This window comes from Dermacentor silvarum, chromosome 3 (assembly GCF_013339745.2).
Source record: "Dermacentor silvarum isolate Dsil-2018 chromosome 3, BIME_Dsil_1.4, whole genome shotgun sequence".
NCBI classification, from domain to species: Eukaryota; Metazoa; Arthropoda; class Arachnida; order Ixodida; family Ixodidae; genus Dermacentor; species Dermacentor silvarum.
The window spans coordinates 16,725,200-16,746,207 of record NC_051156.1 but is presented as its reverse complement, the minus strand read 5'-3'; the positions used below and the strand labels follow the sequence as shown (position 1 = coordinate 16,746,207).

The 21,008-nt window shown below is 46.0% G+C and overlaps 1 protein-coding gene across 2 annotated transcripts in view; it reads left to right on the top strand.

The window, feature by feature from the left end:
• The window catches only part of LOC119444234 (ARF GTPase-activating protein GIT1-like), a 149,118-nt gene that overhangs the window by 70,856 nt on the left and 57,254 nt on the right, over positions 1-21,008 (top strand). For both annotated transcript variants that reach the window (XM_049663219.1, XM_049663220.1), the window contains one exon: positions 15,900-15,948. In XM_049663219.1, the coding sequence (XP_049519176.1) occupies positions 15,900-15,948 (49 nt within the window). The remainder of the gene's footprint in view (positions 1-15,899; positions 15,949-21,008) is intronic.

Genomic DNA, 21,008 nt, shown 5'->3' with positions numbered 1-21,008 from the left:
GTGCACTTGCACCTTTTGCAACAGCTTTCTTAAACCGTCAAGGTCATTGCAGCTTGCTACTGTATTCAAGTTGGTTAGTTCTTTCATGTGCATTTCTACCAGCACGTCATCTTTTCCGTACCTGTGCTTGAGTAGATCAATGGCGTTGCCATAGTTACTGTCGGAAAACTGTAGTCCCTCCACGGCAGCTGCCGCTTTCCCGGTTAGTGATGACAGAAGGTACGTAAATTTCTGATTTTCGTTCAATCTGTTCTTACGTGTACAGCTATTTCAAATTGCCGCCAAAATCTCTGCCATTTCATTTTATCGCCGTCAAACTTCATAAGTTCTAGCTTTGGTAGCTTCACTGTTGTTGCTTGCTGAGATTGTCTAGCTTCGCCATTAAAATTGGGTTGCTCCCTCGCTGTTTGCCGTACTTCTTGCCAAGAAAGGTATGCGTTGATGTTGTGCAGAGCACTTATTATCTTTAGCTCGTACTCATTAGTTTTCGCAAACTCCGAGTCAGCTGTTTCGGGTGTTATGAACTGCTCCATCTGCTCGTCCGCTTTCTTTAGTGAGTACACAATACCTTTATTCTGGCTGGTTATCAGCAACATCGCTGTAGGATCATGATTCTCCTCCAGTTTCTTTTCGGCATCGTTCACTAGGTTTGTTATTTGCGTCCGCAGCGTTTTTCGCTTCTTCAAAATCACTTCTCTGTTCATCTTGAATAACTGAGGAAACTGCTGGTCGCTTACAGATTCTAGCGGCGAGGCGTCATCCGAATCTTGGTCGCCCTCTGTGTCCGTGCCGCTCCTTGCCGTCGATGTCTCATCTCGCTGCCGTTCGTTCGCTCCCGGGCCTCCTATTCGTCCATCTTCTGTGGCCAGTCCGTCGTTCTGGTAGTCCGCGGCCAGTCGGAAGAGGAGTAGCCGCTAATCCTGGTCACGGCACCATGTCGCAGAAACAAGACGAGACAGCTGCGTTCGATGCGAACTAAATCAAGATTCTTCTTTTTCTTTTCTTTTTATTGCTTTCTTAGCGCGCGCGCCTTTGGAGCCCGCTGTCTTCTTCTTTCTCGTCTTGTCATCTCCCATGACTTTCAATACTGCCTATTAGAGAGCTTTAGCTTGTCCTGTTATCGGGTAAACGCGGGCGTTGGGGCGTTCGGGAGGAACTGTAAATGTGAGCGGCATGTATGGTGCTGCCACCTGGTGGCGCATAGCTCACAGACAAAAACAGCTAATATTGCAGTAACCAAGTGTATTCTACTTCGCCGCTGGTGTAAATCTTCGGCAGCAACATGATTACGCCACTGCCGAAAATTTACACCAGGAAATGATCAATAATTCTTGCGTAAGTGTCTGGTGCAGAGCGAAATCTTCGCACCACGGTCTGCAAAAATCTGACCGGCACTTCCACGGCCGCCTGCTCTTCTTCGTCACTTGACGTGGAAGGCTCGTAACCGTAAGCGGCAATATTTCTTGCCAAGTTGGAATGGTCTTCGTCATCAGACGTGTACTCATCGCTGGTAGACGCACCAGAACTCGAATCCATGCTCGCGATGGCGGCGTCGGTGCGCTTTGAATGACTGCGGCCGGCCGGCTGGCTTTCCGACGAGGGTGTCGTGACGTCACACCTTCCAACTCCTGCGGGTGGGGCGGCAACGCGCGCGCTCACAAAAACGCCAAAAATAAAGCCATTGGCTAAAAAATGAGCTAAGCGACTACTTCTTTTAGGTGTAATTACACACTGAGGATTCATTTTCAGCATTTTCGTAAAATTTTCAGATTCTGTGTCCGTATCCTTTTAAGGGGTAAAGGCAGCTGCACAGAATAGAAGACGTCTTTACCTCATTTAGTCCGAGATTGAAGTTCTTTCTTGGAACATTCAAAGGAAAGGCCGACTTCACGATTGGACTTTGTTGATTTCTGCAGCCTGCTGTTTGCTGTTTCATTCAAGGAAGCCGATTTATTCTTTCTTTAAAGGAACATGATGATCAATGCATGAGTCCACGAAACAATAATGTTCAACAAGACCATTGACACTAGACACAGTAGTGACAAAAAATGATCAAAGTTGTCCACCAATGCGTTCGTAATGCACATATTGTCAGCTCTATCAAAATCACAAAATGTGAAATAGCATTGCTTTGGAGTAGGAGAATTAAGGTCTATAAGAACTGCATTGTGATTGGAGATTCCATTCAAAATATCACATCTGATACTTGAATCAAGCTGAGGGTGCACACTAGGGGAGGGAACCTCTAGTGCTGCCGTGGCTGCGCAAGGTCGTCCACGTGGCCGAACGGACACGCAGCCCGTGTGCCCCATCTCGGAGGCAATATTCAGCGGGGACATACTTTGGGCTAGCCGAGATAGCTGATGGCTTCGTGTGCACTGTCTTTTCGTCTGCTTAGTTAGTGTTTGAGGTCACAAAATCTCGAGTGTCGGACACATGTTGAAGCGAGAGGAGGCAGCCGGAAGCATTCGCTCCCTTCTGCCTGTGCTCTTCATCACGCCAGCATTGTGACAGCGAGTGTTCGTGGTCATCGAGTGAGTTCGGCTCGTGTTTGTCTGTGGGCCAGAGTTTCATACAACAATTACTAGCGAGAACTGTGCTGCTAGTGTCCTACATACGGGAGCCACAAGCAGGGTCCTGGTTATGTCACCATGGGAATGGTTGCATGGCATGCAGTTGCCTAAACTTTGAACGGCTTCGGGACTCTGCAAACTGCTCATTTTAAACAAGGACTGCCTTTTAAGTAATGAAATGCAGGGTTTGTCCGTAAAATAATGCAACTGCCTGCCGTGCGGCGCATTAGTCGCCAGTAGCACGCTCCCCTGAGGCAGGATCTGTGGTGGGGGTTGTTAGCTAAGTAACGCACCGAGCGGCAGTCGCGTCCAAGTCCCGACGCAGTGAGGATCTGAAGTTGCGCAAAAGTTGTTTTCGAGTTTTTGTCACGACAGAAAACGTTAAAAATGCAGCGTTCGCTAAATCAGCGGTATGCGATTACATTTTGCTTGCAGCTGGGCAAAACTGCTTCCTAGACACTTGCCTTGGTTAAGGAGGCTTACAAAGAGGACACCCTGTCAAGGGCCCAGGTTTTCCGGTGGTTCGGCGAGTTCATAAACGGATGGGAGGCCCTTGAAAACGTGGAACGATCTGGACACCCTTCAACGAGTGGTTTGGACAGAAATGTGTCCAAAGTAAAAAAACCTCCTGGACTCAGACCATCGTTTGAGTGTCAGATTAATCGCCAAAGACCTCAATGTGTGCAAAACAATGGTTCTAAAAATTATTTCTGAAAACTTGAACATGCGGAAGGTTTGTTCGAAAATGGTGCCGAAAGTGTTGAATGATGTATAAAAACAACGACGAGTTGACGTTTCCCGTGAGATGTTGGTGCACTTAGAAAGTGAACGGGACTTTTTAGATGACGTAATAACAGGTGACGAATAACGAGTGTTCCAGTACGACCTCGAAATCAAGCGCCAACATTCAGAGTGGCACACCAAGAAAGCGAGAATGTCAAAAGTCCAAGGTAAAGAAAATTTTCATTGTCTTTTTTCACAAGAGTGGGGTGGTCCACAAAGAAATTGTAGCTCCAGGATGAACCGTCAATGCCGTGTTATCCAGAGAAGTCTTTGAGCGTTCACAGAGCTGTCAAACGGAAACCACACCGCCTTTGTTTTGACCGCCTACCTGGCCCACATAGGGGTTGCAGCCTTGCCGCAGCCACTGTACAGCCACGATGTGAGCCTGGCAGACTTTTTCCTGTTCCCAAAGCTCAATTAAAGCCTGCAAAATCACCGTTTCGACGATGTTCCCACTATCCAACAGCTGTCACAGTCTCTCTGATAGAGGCAACAGACTTCTATCGAACCTTTGCGGCACGGGAATCATGTTGGCAGCAGTGTATCAACGCCCAAGGAGACTATTTTGAAGAATTTTAATTATATGTACCGATCGGATCAATAACTTCTTTTTACCTGACCCAGACTCATTACTTTATGGACAAACCCTGTAAACATATATAAAATTGTCCAACAGCAGGATTCAAACAGACAATCTCTAGCACACAAGCTCGATATTGAAACCATTACACCAGGGACGTGTACATCGACGAGCGGCGGAGAAAACCTTCAAGAATTTTTCGCGAGCAATCCAGCACATTGCCACGCTTAACTTAAGTCTTTCGATTTGGCCACTTCGACAGGCGAAACCGCTGCATTTAGTACAATTATGCATGTTCGCAGAGTTTTCTGCATTTAGAAAAGTATATTTTACTATCGAAACTTTTTTTTTTTATTTAGTAATACTGCAGGCCAATACTTTGGCCCAAGCAGGAGGGGCATTACAGCAAGCAAAAAGAAAATACAGACCGGCGTAAATAATGTTGTATTACAGCAAGCAAAAAGAAAATACAGACAGGTGTAAGTAACGTTGCAAATAACATTGTGCATAAAAAGAAGCGGGGATCACACTACGACATCACTAAAATTCACAAAAATGCTTTTCCAATGCAGCCATGAAATCATCTAACTCAAATACACCAATGGGAAGTGAATTCCACTCGCTCACCGTTTGGGGAAAAAAAAACGTTCTTGTAAGCGTTTGTTCTAGTGAAAATTGGGGTCAGCAAATATTCGTGACTGTGTCGTGTTCTTCTCGTAGTAGGCTGACATACAGAAGCGGGTAACACTATATTATTTTTTCCAGAAAGAGTATTGTGTACAAGGCGATTAATTTTTTTGCGTGTTTGTAGTTTCTGTATTCTGTTTTGTAACATTAATGAGGACGGAGAATCTGTCCTGGCATATTTTCCGTATATAAATCTCACAGCTTTTCTCTGGACTCGCTCCAGTTCCATGATGTCCTTTATAGTATGCGGGTCCCAGACTTCTACAGCATATTCTAATTTGGATCTCACTATTGCATTGTAGGCTAATATTTTAGTTCTTATAGGCGCGTGTTTAAGCTTTCTCTATACAAACCACAGTTTCTTTAATGCCGCTGAGCAGATATCCGAGATATGTGTTGACCATGTGAGTTTATCGGTAAGAGTAACGCCAAGATATTTATATTTTTCCACTTCGGTGACAGCTCTGTTTTCAAGCTGGTAATTAAATTTGCTGGGAAATTTCTTTCTTGTTACACCTAAAAGTACGGTTTTTTCCACATTGAGCTGCATTCCCCAGTTCGAACACCAGTCAGAGATTGCTATAAGGCATCTCTGTAACACATGGTCATCATGAGACACAATTTCCTTTAAAATAACACTGTCATCAGCGTATAACCGAATGGACATATTAGCAGGAATAACATCAATCATATCATTGACTTACGCCACTAAAGGCAGATAAAGTAGCAAAGCCACAAGAACATCTGCAGTCACAAGCATGAAGATGAGACAAATCCATGCACTGACCATCATTCCCATGGCAGCCAAACAATCTCAGCAGTCGTAGCAGCTCGTAGCAGCTGTGCCAAGTGGTTGCTAGGCAATGCGCGGTGACGTCATCGCCAGGCGCAGTTTCTGATCCACGCTGTATGGGCCAACCTCTGGCTTAAACAGCTCCACTGTTAAAAAATAGAGGAACAAGATCATATATATATATATATATATATATATATATATATACACACACCATTGACATCACACAGCCAAGAGTGCATTCCATTTTTGCATGCTGATGCATTATTAAAACAGTGGGCATATTTTGGATAAAAACGGCAGGACCAGAACCAGACACACAAATGCTTCACTTGAACATTCTGAAGAATATCCTCCAATGCGTTAACTGTATAGTTGCTGGGTGACTGCTGGGCAGCAATTGTTGGGGATGGATGGCGACACAAGATCGGTGTACACTTTGAGTATTCTGTACGCCTTGGTCAATCAGATGAGCAACCGAGCACAAACAAAACCTTGCTCACCAGAAGTAGCTGCTGGCTTCGTTCACTTGCCTCTTGGTGTAATTTCATTGTTTTCACATAATCAGCTGTTAAGAGGAAGCTTTAGCTCGGGCCTATCTCCGAAGCCGCCTATTCAAATACATATTGTTACGGGTTATTCTCTTAGGAGAGGGTTTATTTGGACACGACGTACCCAACGGTTTTGAGTGCCAGCCTAGGTTCCGTGATCCCTTGGCAAAACGTCCTTTTCTTCCACGCCTCTTATCTGCGTCCCACTATAGCTTATGGCACATACCCAAATAACACAAGACTTTCACGCTTGTAACACATCCCCCCGCGCAGACGAAGCCCACCGGGCAAGTCAAACAGCATCTCGAGAGGTAAAGGTCTTCAAGCGGGCAACATGAGTTGCTTCAGTCTTTGAAGAGCGTCGACCATTTGAATGGAGGCGCGCTATACGGTAATTCAATTCTCTTATACGCTCTAGAACAACATAAGGTCCAACATAGTGTGCCAGTTGTTTTTCACACAACCCACGTTTTCTTGTTGGCGTCCATAGCCACACTAAGTCACTTGGATCATATGTGACGTGTCGGCGGTCGTAACGTGCCTTTGAGCGATCTTGTGAAGCACGAGTGCGTAAATAAGCAAGGCGTCGGGCTTCTTCTACACGACAGATGGCCTCAGATATGCAGGCATCATCGTGGTTCATAAATGTAAAAATCGTATCAATGGTATAACGTGGCAGCCGGGCGTCAAGGAGAAAGAAGGGGCTGTAGCCAGTAGTTTTGTGCTGGGCGGTGTTAAATGCATAAGTCACGAAAGGTAGAACACTGTCCCAGTTCTTGTGATCTGTTGAGACGTACATGGACAACATGTTCGTGAGAGTTCTGTTGGTGCGCACTGTCAGACCGTTCGTTTGGGGATGGTACGGCGTAGAGTGTCGAAAACTTGAACAACATAGCAGTAAACTGTCACCCACAATCGCTAATAACGACTTTAGGAGGCCCGTGTCGGAGAATGATAAATCGTAGCAAGAAAAGGCACACGTCGGCTGCAGTAGCCAATGGTATTGCAGCCGTCTCACAGTAGCATGTCAGGTGGTCAGTGCACACAACGATCCAACCATTTCCGTTAGAGGACCGTGGAAACGGGCCGAGAAGGTCGACGCCGACTTGCTCGAATGGAGTCCTTGGGGGTGGAACAGGGTGCAGTCTACCAGGAGGAGTACTTGTGGGACGCTTGCGACGTTGACATTCGTTGTAGCTAGACACGTACTGCCGCGTCGTCTGATGCATATTAGGCCAGTAAAACCTTTCTTGAAGACGGCAAAGTGTTCTAGCTGCTCCCAAATGACCGGAGGTTGGGTCATCATGCATAGCCCGCAAGATGGAAGTGCGTAGACTTTTCGGGACCACGAGAAGATATCGTGAGCCTGTGGTAGAATAGTTCTTATATAGGAGCCCATCAAGTGTGCAAAAGCGATTGGCTGTTGATTTCTTTTTGGCAGCCAGCAGTTGCTTTAAAGTGTCGTCATTTTGCTGCTCAGTTCTAAAGGTATTTAGATTAGGAAATGCTGGCTCCAAGGATACGATGTAGTGGTCGAAGTTGACCACGTCACAGTCCGTCGTGGGAAGCGGTAGCCGCGAAAGGCAGTCTGCGTCGGAGTGCCGTCGACCGCTTTTATAGGAAACGGTGATGTCGTACTCCTGTAGACGGAGGGTCCAACGTGCAAGCCTACCAGATGGATCATGCAGATTGACGAGCCAGCACAAAGAGTGATGGTCTGTGATGATCGTGAAAGGGCATCCGTACAGGTATGACTGAAAGCGCTGTACTGCGAAAATCACTGCGAGACATTCCTGTTCCATGACGGTGTAATTGCGCTCGGGCTTGCTTAGAGAGCGACTCGCGTACGCGACGACGTGTTCTTTGGTGTCGAAGCGTTGAATAAGAACAGCGCTAACACCAATACTGCTAGCATCCGTGTGTAGTTCTGTTGGAGCCGCAGGGTCGAAGTGTTTGAGAACGTGATGGGACGTCAAACGGAACTTCAGTTCACGAAAAGCAGACGCACATTCTGGGGTCCAGTCAAATTGAGCGCCTTTCTGAAGCAGACACGTCAGTGAATGCGGGATGTGAGCAAATCCGGGATTAAACCAACGGAAGTATGAGCAAAGGCCCAAGAAGCTTCGCAGCTCTTTTACTGAGCGAGGCTGTGGAAAGGCTTCAACCGCAGCCGTTTTCACTGGATCAGGTATAATGCCCTCTTTGTCCACTAGGTGACCTAGAACCAGCGTTTGGCGTTCGCCAAAGCGACACTTCTTGGAGTTTAATACCAAGCGTGCTTTGCCTAGGTACTCTAGCACAAGATTGCGGCGTGCGTTGTGTTCACAAAACGTGCATCCGAAAATCACGACATCATCCAAATAACACATGCAGACTTCCCACTTCAAGCCACGCAATATGTTGTCCATGAATCGCTCAAAAGTTGCGGGCGTGTTACTCAGCCCGAACGGCATCACATTAAATTAGAAAAGTCCGTCTGGTGTAACGAATGCCGTTTTTTCCTTGTCTGCCTTGTGCATCGGAATCTGCCAGTATCCAGACCGCAAGTCTACATTCGAAAAGTATGAGGCCGAAGAAAGGCAATCTATACCATCATCAATCTGTGGCAAAGGCTATACGTCTTTCTTGGTAACGGCGTTGAGGCGGCGGTAATCAACGCAAAATCGCCATGTGCCATCTTTCTCTCTGACTAGAATTACTGGGGCTGCCCACGGACTACTCGACTCTTGAATAACGTTTTTCTTTAGCATGTCACGGACTTGGTCATTGATCACCTTGCGCTCCGAAGGGGACACCTGGTATGGCTTTTGTCGCAGAGGCTGGTGAAATCCTGTGTCTTTGCGGTGCTGTCCACGAGAAGGGGGAAAGGATGGTGGAGCTTCTTGCTGGGAAAAGTCAAACACCGCGACGTGCTTTTGTAGAATATTCGCGAGCTCCTGACGTTGGTTCGTACTGAGCGATTTGTTTACCATTGCCATTATGGAAGTGTCCGTCGCGCATGCAGCTTAATGGGACTCATCCGTGGCATCGGGGCCTTCTGCGAGGATGGCGAGCGCCAACACTTGATGTTCACGAATAGCTGCAAGTTTCAGACCCTCTGGTAGTATTGTGGGTTCATTGGAGCAATTTATCGTCCATAAGACAGTTCACCCGTCAATAACCGACAGCGTGCAATAGGGGACCAGAACATTCTTCTTAATGCAACTAAGCGAGACGGGCCCTACAGTAGCATCAAATGTTCTGTCGGTGGCAGGAGAACAGGCGACTGGGACACATTTCGCAGAGAACAGCGGTACAATGGTATCTGTAGACACACAAAGGGCACTTTCACTTTCGTAACACGGCGGGTGATCCACAAATACGGCCGGAAGGCTAGAATCTACAGTTATTTCGCCCGTTCGGCACTCAACATTGGCACCACACAGCTTCAGAAAATCGAGGCCCTACGCATGAGGTAAAACTACGAACTCCGCGTTATATGTTTCACTGCCCAAGCTAATTTTCACACTGCACAGACCTACAGCGTATAATAGTTCTCCACTTACTCCACGAAACATGTCGGCACGCTCCCATGAAAACATCACTTTTCGTCCTAGCAGGCATTTGAATGCGAGACTCATTACTGAAATGGTCGCTCCTGTGTCCACTAAGGCCATTGTTGGCGGAGGTATTTCTGTCAAAATCGAAGACTGTCCAGCGGCCTCACCTCCAACGGCCGCGCTAACTAGTTTTCCGGCGAAGGCGACGGGTAGAAGCGCCGGGGAGATGGTGACCGGTGTACGCGAGGAGCAGGCGGTGGTGTCAAGCTCTGATTGGAGGCAGGGGAACGGTTTCGCAGTGTTCCCAAGGTCTCGTTGGACATACGGCTTGGATAGGTGTACGCACGGCCAACGCGTTGCTGGCCAGGTATTGTTGATCGGTCGTACCTCAGCGGCTGGCGGCATGGTGGGGCCGCGTTACAGTACCTGGCAATGTGGCCCTCGACACCACAGTTGTAGCACAAAGGAGGAGGGCGATCGATGACACGTCGCTCAAAGCGCTCAGCCGGCAGAGGTCGTCGAACTGGGTACATCATATCAGTACGCTGAACAGGAGCCATACGCCACTGTGCACCACGGTTGGGTTGAAAGCGTTGCCCATATCGCTGTTCTGACGGACACGTCTCCGGATGTGCCCACATAGTTCCAGCCACATCGACGTCCGCGACACACACAGATGGTGGAAAAGTAGCGCATGGTGCTGCGGGCGCTGAGTGAGGTACTGGGTAAATAGCCGGCGGTTGAACTGTGTTGTACATTATTTCATTGTGCCGCCGCAGTTCGCATACTATTTCCCGGATAGTAGAGGCAAGGTCGGTGGACGGGCTCGTATCGACTCTGGCGACAGTGGTCACGTTTCCCAGTCGTCCAAATTTGGGTGCGATACGACGGGTCCTCAACGTCTCAAATGTGGGGCAGTGACGCAAGACACCAGAGACGGAGGTGAGGTCTTCTCTACATATCAGGAAATTGTAGACGTCTTCCGCGATACCTTTCAAAAGATGTCCGACTCGGTCTTCTTCAGACATCCGCGGGTTTACGATCTTGCACAGCTTGAGCACCTCTTCTATATTGACCCTTTTCGCGGAGCAGTTTGTTTTAGAGAAACGAGATGGCGCTCACGGTGGCGCGCCATACCTCTTCTCAGCGACCGCGCACAAATATGAAACCATTACCGCCTCTACCTTGCTTCTGTGCGATCAGCTGTCGGAAATGCGACTGAATTTTCGCTAACACACTGTGCTCCAATCATGCTAGATTGAATCATGTGGATTGAAGACGTGTGCAGTAGTTGGCTGCAAAAATAGTGACTGGCATGTTAAGGAATAGAATGAATCTGTGTGGCTAAATTAGCGGACCTCTGCTGCAATTGTCCGAACGAGTTACCGGCATTTCGTGATGTGCGGCTTTCCTGGAGGATACAGAAATTTGCTCATCCGCCAGCCGTGTATAGCTAACCTTCAAAGAAAGCGCGTCATCCCCAGAACGTCGGCAAGATAGAGTACCACTCGTTAAACAATGACAAAGGGAGTAGCACCGCTTGCTGTCATAGTAAGTTTCGCGCACGTTATGTATACACATTTGTCCCAAATGGCAGGAAAACTTACGCCCACTATATCGCCGACGTATCAAGAATAAGTGAATGGGCGCACACCTGAATATATGCGCACTGTATATGCACAATAAATGACGGACTACACCTATGGCGCACGAATGGTCAAAGCTGAATGTTTCGTGACGGTCCACAAGAGTAAGCGAGTTACTAGATGTAATATATGTTTGCTACAAGATATTACTATGTACAAAACAGCCACGTTTCAAGCCTTGTGCGCAGTAAGAATAAATCTATCGAAACTGAGCACACCCGCGAGCGATTAGGCAGAAAATAATCAGATAGTGGCTGCACCGAGGAACTTCACTGAGTCAGAAACTGGCAGGCCACTGCTTCAAAATATTTGCCTAATAAAGAACAAAGAACAAAACACACTAATCCTGACTGAATTCATAATCGGAAAGCTTGGATAGCTTGGAATACATATTTAGCCCCGCTTTTAGAACAAGCACCATATACGCTGCCTGCGCCGTTTGGACATAGCTTAATCAGATCCGAAAGCGCTTTTGCATGTTCTCTGAAGCTGTGATCAAAGCTTCGTGTCGTCCACCTAGGGCGCGATCTTGTACGCGTTCCAAAATGGAACGGAGGCGTTACGTTCCATCGAGCTGCACACGATTGGTCAATTTGAACGTCGCGGTTGAAATTGACCAATTGTGTGCGGCTCGATGGAACGGAATGCCTCCGTTCCATTTTGGAACGCGTACAAGATCGCGCCCCTGGTCACCGTCTACAATATCTCCGACAACAGAGGTTTTCTAAACCGCGCCGGCGTCATATACTTCCATTGTAAACAACGAGGCAATGGAGGCAGTTGAGGCAAGCAATGGACGCGTCACCACGTGATCAAACGGCAGCGCCCACGGGATCGCCGCGAAAAGGGACAATAAGTAGTGCATGTCTCTCCCAGACTTTGAGCTCTTTAGGCAAGCGTTCGCTCCGCACGTTTCTTTTTTGCATCAGAGTCGCCAAAACATTTTCCGATTTCCTCAACAAACCGTTCCCATGTTGTTAAAGACTCTTCGTGATTCTCGAACCACATCAGTGCGGTTTCTCTCATAAATAGGACGATGTTGTCAAGCTTGGTGACCGAGTTCCAGTTGTTATATAGGCTCACCCGATTATAGTGCATAAGCCACTCGTCCACGTCTTCTCCCGCTCTTCCCGCGAACGAGCGTGGTTCCATGTAATGTTGTGTGGGTGCAGCTGCCGTTGACCCTTGCGCGGTTGCAACTGGAGCTGGGTCTGGTTCTCCGTGCTGTGGCATGATGACTGTTGGCGAGAGACCAGCAAGGCGGCGGCTTCGGCGAAGTTAAAGCACTTGGGACTCCGTAGTACGTCGACGTCGTGTACCCAGCATCTCCACCACTCTGTTATGGGTTATTCTGTTAGGAGAGGGTTTATTGGGACACGACGTACCCGACGGTCTTGAGCGCCAGCCTAGGTTCTGTGATCCCTTGGCAAAACATCCTTTTCTTCCATGCCTCTTATCTGCGTCCCGCTATAGCTTATGGCGCAAACCCAAATAACACAAGACTTTCACGCTTGTAACAATATGAGACGCTTTTCTGAGATAACCACTGGGCCGATTTTAATTAAATGTGTTGCATTTGAAAGAGAAAGTCAAGTTCTAGTGACTGTTGGAAGCGGAATTTTGATTTAGAGCCAGAATTTTTCTCATAGAATTTTCAAAATATTGGTAAGTTTGAAAAAAATAGAAGCACAATGTTTTCAGATTTGTAGTTCAGCACCTAGAACAGATATCCCAGTTCTGTAAGCTGCATCCTTTAGAGCATCCAAAGCGGACAAATTTGAAATGTCAATTTATATCTTCCGTCATTTTGTCACTTTGTTTACAAGGGTATTGCAAAAGTTCTACTCACAATTTAGTGGTCTGTTTGAGAGCCATGTATAATATATCAATTTTGTCCACTTTAGGTGTACTGTTAGGTGCAATTCACAGAATTGTGATATCAATTTTCATTGCTGAGTTACAGAGTTGTAAGCGTGATAGTTTCATTTTCTGAAAATTTGCAGTTTTTTGCAATTTTTATTAAGGAATTGATGACCTAAATATTCGCAGCCAACAGTCACTAGATTTTAACTTTTTCTTTTAAATGCAACAAACCTCATTAAATTTGGTGCAGTGGTTGCCGAGAAAAACAATTTCTCCTTCCTCATGTACAGTAGAGTCCAGCTACAATGAAATTCATGAGACATGCGAAAAATTTCGTTGTGGCAGAACTTTGTTGACGCAAAATTAGTATGTATATACGTATGCTAAATGGCAAAGCCGTGAACGAAACCAAAACCATTGCCTGGGAAATTTTCGCGATGGCATGGGAGCTAAGGTTGAGATGTACCGAAGGAGGTCAATAGAGTGTCAACTTCATGAGAGAATGCATTTCACGCCGCTGCTATAGCATTTTTCGTACATTGCGTCTCACGCCTACCTCAACATGCGTGCCCAGCCAATCGCGAAATGCTCATTTTGCGGCACATGCACCGCCGCAATGAAGCGTTTGAATTATCACAATTTCATTGCATATTTATGACAGAGTCGGCAAGCTTGGCAAGCTTGCGCTTACCGGAAGTTTTATTTCCAGAAGTCGGTAAGTCTGGATTTCTTGAGCTTCACGGCAAGCAAAGGCGTTACGCGAGTCTCACAGTCCGTTAAAAGAGCCATTGCAGTGTCATTGTCGTGGGCTCTGATACCTTTTAAGGTGAGGTCAAAAAGATCTATTACTTTCAAAGCAGTCGCCGGAGTCAGTAGTGTGTCTAGTGGGTTGTCATTTTCCCCAGACAACGAGATGTTGGCATCATGTTGACAACAGCAGCTGCGGCGCGGCCGCAGTATCTTAAAAGCAATCTGCGATGTGCACAAAGTGAGCGGCCGCACGGGCCTCATCTTCAAAACAATCTGCGATGTGGGCAAAGTGCAACTAGTGCCGGTAGAGTCGTGTGCGCCGTGCTTTCGACGTTTAGTTCACGTTGAAGCGAGAGACAGGCACGGAGGTCAATTCACTCGCTGCTATTGCCACGCCTTCTCACTCCAGCGTGTTGACACCGAGTTTCCGTGGTCATCGAGCGAGATGTGTTCATGTTTACCTGTGCGCGCATGACACCGTGCTCGATAATTTAGTTAGCGAATGTTTACAAGTTTATACGGCCGATAAAACTACTATTCTTAGTTTGTATAGCTGTCTACTAATCTGCTATCGCAATCGATGCTTCGCCTTTTGGGCGAAACTGCGACATTTTTTCCTTCGGCTTTCTGCCTCGGCGATCATATGTGCCTTCTCCTCGTGAGAGAGAAATTTAAGCTTCTTCATTGGCATAGCCATTTCGACCGGACACAGACCACAGAAAACGGCAGCGATTGTGGTGATTCTGTGCAGTTTCACGCAGGCGCGTGATGACCACGCGAGGCTATAGATTGCAGTGGCGCAAATCGGTACTTTGAATTTGATTTCATTCGCGAAAACCTCGTTCAGGAGGATATACGATCGTCACAGCTTTGGAAGGGCCTTCTAATTTGACTACTCGGCAGTTCCAATTTCAATTCAGTCCCAGTTTCGTTCTCGAAAAGTTCATTGAAGCGGAAATACCGAATAAAATGTCTTCATTATGAAGATACTTTTTTTGTATTACTTTCTATGGGCAGCTGACGGGGAATTGGAAAATCTTCGTTGTGTCGGAAATTTCGTAGCGGCATTCGTTGTAGGGGGATTCGACTGTATTTAGATAGGAGGCTCCGAGCTAAAGCTTCTTCTTAAGGACCAAACATTTTTTTTTAGTACTCCCAGGGAGTTCATTAAAGGGCCTTCATATAGCTCTAAGCACTTCAAACCATTTACTACCAAGACATATTTCATCATTGGCAGTAAGCAGGCTGTCGTGAGGTGCTTAGGTGGCTATGGCTATGGTGGCAGAAAAAAAGGCTATGGTGGCAGAAAAAAAAATTAGTTCTGGCATGTTTTTTGCTACCTGTTCTCCTGCTCCTCCAAAGTGAAAAGCAACGGAGAGCAAAATGTGCGGTCTGCTCATCATTTGCTTGCTGTTGCATAGCCAAGTCCAGCTGGGGTCCTGGGGCTTTATTGGCTGTTTTGATAGAAGCACAGCTGTTGAAAACTACTGTTATGCTGCATCGGTCTGCCATCTTGAATTATGAGCACAGTTTCTAATCGCCAGAAGTGTGTGCTTTTGTCAAAACAGTTCTTAATTTGTTTACCCTTAGAAGCAAATATTTGTATCTTTTTATCATTTCCCTTATTTTTCAACTAAATTTTCGCCATAAATAGTGTGCTGGCAATGAAGAATAGGCATATATTTAAGTTGCTGCACTACTAGCAACTTAAACTGCTAGCCTGGTATGTTTTTAATTTTGAACAAAATTGGCAAACAAATTGCTGTCACTGAACCAAACTGTAGTCGTTGACAGCCACACAAACACTCCAGCTCTTTCCTGATGTATGCCAGCACCTCTTTAAGTTTGCCGTACATCTGTTGAGCCAACCTGTAGTGATAACTGCACTTGAACACCACTGTACATCTGCAGTTGACATGTCGTATTCACATCAACTTATGTCACCCTAGCAGAAACCATTTGGAAGCATTGCATTAGGTCAGCCAATAGTGTGCCTAATCATTCATTTCTTGCTGCTTGTGTTGTTTCTTGGTTTTAAATAAAATTCAGCAGGATAAGTGTAGAAACGTAAAAATTTTGTGCAACTAATGTGAATGAGTGAGTTATGTGACGGTTCTTTCCTTTGGGCCTGCAGCCTGGACTTGTCAGCACATGCACGGGCAGCCAAGTACAAGCTCCAGTCGGTAAGTTTGCTTGGCAGACAGTCGGCACATTGATTGCATTGGGTTGCCTCATCACATGCGTGACATGTGCAGGACAGGCCTGTTCATGGGGGGCCGCAGTTCTCTCGCTTGTGTTTGTGCAGAACAAAAGGAACTGGTTAAACTGTGAGGCACTCTGTTCAGGTCTTGTGAGGAGGCAGGCACTAAATCAGTCTAGACTGACAAAGTATTCTTTAAAAACTATATATATTGTTGTTAATTCCGTGATAAGAGGCTGATTATTAGAAGCAAAAATGAAAGCTGAAGTTTAATCTATTTTCTTTTTCGCACCAAAATCCTAGTGACGGTACATCAGTGTGATGTCACGGATTTCAAATTATTTCTTCGTATTTGGGCATCGTTGGTTCATTAAATGTTCTCGAAACTTGCCTAGTTTAATATTTTATCTCCTTTAAAATACCATTCAACTCGTTTTTATAGATACCAATAACTAGGCCCTACCAGAACTTCAAGGGGGCGTCGCCACCCGTCTTCTGTTCTTGCAGCTTTCCTGGCTTGTATAACAAGCCTCTTCTCAAGGTATAAGAGAGGCTCAGAATTCTCAAATAGGCTTGTAAAGCGGGCAAATTGGAATGAATTCATGTTGTTCAGCACACACAAACACTTAGACAAGAAAGTAAATGAGCAAAGGTTGTCCTTGTCCTGTCAATTTTCTTACTTTGAACAAGTTTGCATGTGCACTGAGCAGTATGAGTCAGTTCCAACTTGCGTGTTTGGTAACATGTTGGCACGAGCCACAGCTTCTGATGGAAGCGTCTACGTTACGAAACCATCCCGACCTGTGCAAGTCTTGCTACAACCAGTCCTTACTGTGCATTCTTTTCAATGATGTGAAGTAGGCAGCACTCAGAAAATCAGATGCGTGCAAGGTTGCAGTAGATTCTCATGGTGGCCCTGGGCCACAGGCGATTGAGAATTTTCACCCTCTTTTGGAGTACAGTCGAACCCACTTATAAAATTACCGGTTTGGACAATAATCGGGCGTAACAATGCGCAGCCACGGCACTGTGAGCTCTTGTGTGTCTTCTGTGGCAAAATAAACCACTTATTACAGGGGTAAGTCAGAAAGTCTTTGTCCCTTTTTTTAGCCAAATTACAGCTGTAAATGCGAAGTCAACATATCCATTCCCAGCGGTGGACCTTTCTTGAACCTGCCTGACCTAATCTGCCGGTAGATCCGCCACGCTGCTGTTGAACATGGCGGTTGTGCTTCACACATCCACAGCGTACGAGCAACGAAGTGTGATTCATTTTCTATGGAGCAAGGGACGAACGCCCATCGAATTCCATAGGGAAATGTAGCCCACGTACGGGGAAAAGGTGTCTCGCTTTGAGAAGTGCCAGGTGGTGGTGGTGTGACTTTGCAAAAGTCCGTGAAGCCAAGACAGCAGTCCGACGGTGGTTCCACAGTCAGCCGGATGAATTCTACCTCAGGGGCATCTCAAATTTAGTGTTGCAGTGGGACAAATCTCTGAACCGGTGTGGGGACTATGTGAAAAAATAGTGCAAGGTACGTAGAATAGTGAATATATTTGTAATTACCTTTATGTACCTAACTTGGTCTAATAAAAAGTAGAGGCAACGTCTTTCTGATTCACCCTCGTATAATGCTCCCATGCTGCATTATTGGTTATAACAAATAAATCTGGCTACTGCGTGTGTGCACCGTAAGGAAAGGGAATGCGAAAGCCGCACCCGCCTGTGTGCCATGCATGCGAGGTGTTTTTGCTGCATGGGCAGCCTTGGTCTCCCTTCCACCTTTCTGGAACACGATTGCTAGTAAACAAAATATGGGGCTTCAGAACAGGAGAATGAACGAGACCTTAACTACAGTCGGGAAGCTTTTTTTGTTTGTAGAGCTTTTGGTATCATCCAAATGTCAGTTGCAAGTCAAATGCAAGTTTGTGAAGGAAGATGATCCGTTTTCAAACTCGTATGCGTTGGCAACAAACGTGCAACGCCGACGACCGTGGCACTGGCAGTAGAGACACTGGCAAAATAATTAGAGTACCAAAGACGCACCGTGAAGTGGCACACTTTATGTTACATGTGGCCCAGTGACGTGGGCCAACCACCGACGACAAAAAAACTGCGGTGATCGTTACAGCTACGTCTGGACGTAACCCTAGCGATGGTTGTTGTTACGTATAGATGTAACACTAGCCACAGCTTTCATAAATAATAAAAAACTGTTCAATTCATTAGAGATACCTGCAGTCACGGAAGCACTGCACAGTTGGAGTACTTGAAGCATACATGAATGTCTTAGCAAATATCTATGAATATTCCACAGCTGTCCTAATCTTCAGAAGAAAAGCAGGAAAATACCGATTAAGAAAGGGGTCAGGCAAGGGGACTCAACCTCTCCGATGCTATTCATTGCATGCTTATAGGGCAATTTTATGCCAACTGTAGCACAAACAAGACGAGACAGCTGTGTTCGATGCGAACGAAAATCAAGATTCTTCTTTTTTTGTCTTTCTTTATTGATTTTACTGCGCGCACCTTTGGTACCCACAGTTTTCTTTCTTGTCTTGTCTGCTCCCATGAGTTTCAATAGCTTCCAGCCCACAAAAAGTTTCTTCTCATCAGTGGAACCAACTTTCAAGTGTGTAAAGATGTTGGACAGGACAAGTTTTCCTTTGTTTTTAAGAGACAGGAGTGGCAGCTTCCCATCTACTCCAGGATAAAGGTCCATAATCTTAGCCAGGTTCCAGAAGGATCTAGGAGAGTGTGCGCCAAGCAAAATGATATCTCCTTGGTTCCCTTTCGTTTTTTGCTTTCTTGTGTTACTTTGCTCTTTCAATTCTTTCAGATATTCCCTGTTCTAGGTTTTCCACCAATCTTTTGTGTTTTTTCATTTATTTCTCAACATTTCTTTCACCTTCGATACTGTCTTTGAGCCTATGCTTTCTACCTACTATATGAGCCGGTGCAATAGGCTCATTCAGTTTGCTATACACGTAGGTCAATGGCCTGTTATAAAGGACTGCTTCTACTTCAATTGTGATTGTTTGCATCTCTTCTCTTGACAAGTCTTTTTTCGATAACTTTCCTCATTGCTGATTTCATGCTTCGTACCATCCTTTCATGGAAGCTTGTTCAACGATCTACTTTCATTTGGTGTGATGTCCTTGGCTTGTTTTTTTTTTCAAAACTTCTTCCTGTAGTTGCTTAACCACACGATTGACAACTCTGTTGGCCTTCTTCAACCTCTTCTTTCTCGTCTTGTTCACTCCCATGAGTTTCAATACCAACTGCTCCAACCTTGGCGCTTGACCAACCGTGAATTCTTTAAAAAAATTTGGTTCCCAACTCAGCCGAAAAAGTGGCTATCACGCTAGCCACATCAACGTGCACCAACAACACTATCATACTGAGCAACTCCCAATCGGCATGCCGCAGCTACCAGAAAGGTCACATATCCACGATCGCGCTCAAAATCCTGGACAATATCTCGAGCCAGTAGCAACTTCTCGAGATCGGCGAAGCGGCGCATGCCGCAGCCCGAGATCACACAAGCCGGGCCTTCCTGCCAGAGGGGACTCGTAAGGTGACGAGGCCGGAAGACATCCCCAGGAAATATTTGGATATCCTACAGCATTACCAATTGGAAAGAAGAAAATATCCACTACGTCACCCCAAACTCAGCAGGGAAGAGATGGTTGCCCTGCGGCGCCTCCAGACCAACCCTTATGTGCTGGCGTTATATTGCACAGGTTGTATCCCACCTGCGTCCGATACTTCTGCTGCTACTGCGGAGTGCCCGGGTCACTCTCCACATAGTGGTCGAGGGTCCGCGCCACCCAATATCCATCAACCAAGCAGGCGCCACAGAAAACCAGGACGAAGCAGAAGAGCACCGTGAAGAATCGTGCTAGGCTTCGCTCGCAGCCTCAGACCTGGAAGGTCAGTGCAAGCTGGTGAACCAGGCACGTGAAGCAGCGGTCGCCAACGGCTTTCTGGACTTAGGGGAGCCGCCCATCCTGAGTGAAGAAAGAAAAACTCTTTCATGCTGATTCTCAAAGTAAATGTTTACTCTCTCCTTCAACATAAGAAAAAGTCATGTCATGAAAAAATTTTTCGCTAGCGCAAGTACCATGTGGACTTTGTTGTAAGGCACAAAATTATGCGTCGCAAAGGGTGTCACCAAAGCAATGCTTCCTTCTGTGTGAGAGCAAAACAAGTTTTTCTCAGGAAAATTAATACAGGCCTGCTATTACACCAAAAATTACATTCTTTATTCCCTTTCTCTCTTTCTATCTCTCGCGTGCTCTCTCTCTTTTTTAACATCGGCCTAGGAATAGACAAAATGGTCCATTTAGAGGTTTTCTTTTTTTTTTTTTTCTGAGCAACTGGCCTCCAGTAAAAGCTTAACATTTACAACAGCCAACTGCACAGCAGTGCATACAATTACCAATGAACTTGCAAAACTCAATTTTGGCGTATGTTCATTTGGCAATTTAACATAGAGGTGATCTTGCCTAAAATATTCCAAACAGTACATCTAATAGTGCACTGTAGCACACTGTATTGTTTTTAAATTGAGAAAGCTTTATCAAAGTAATTTTTGTTTTAGGTGAGAAAAAAATTTTAAAGTGGTTCTCCACTGGTCTCGAAATTTGTAGTATTTTATCTTTCCCGCAATGTCTCTTGTCAGCAGAGACAAGGTGCATGAATATGAGCTTTCCTGCACCAATATAAAGAATTCGAGACTACTTCTAAGTTCATTCTTTCACTGCTGGGTTTAAAGCAAGGTATAGGTGTAAAAATTCTGTTTTTCTTTCTTTAAATTGTTTTTGAGACTTGGTTCCAATATTAGGCTTCAACATTCTATTTTTATTCGCAAAAAAAAAAAGTCTGGGCATTTGTCTTAACAAAAGATGTGGAGATGGGTTTGCACAAGGCTTAACCCTACGAGCGACGGTCAGGAAAGGGCACGACGCTCGTCAACTCCGCAACGCACAAAGGCGCTACGGCAGGGTTCGTCGACTCTCCGGCACGGCGCAGAGAAGGCTCCG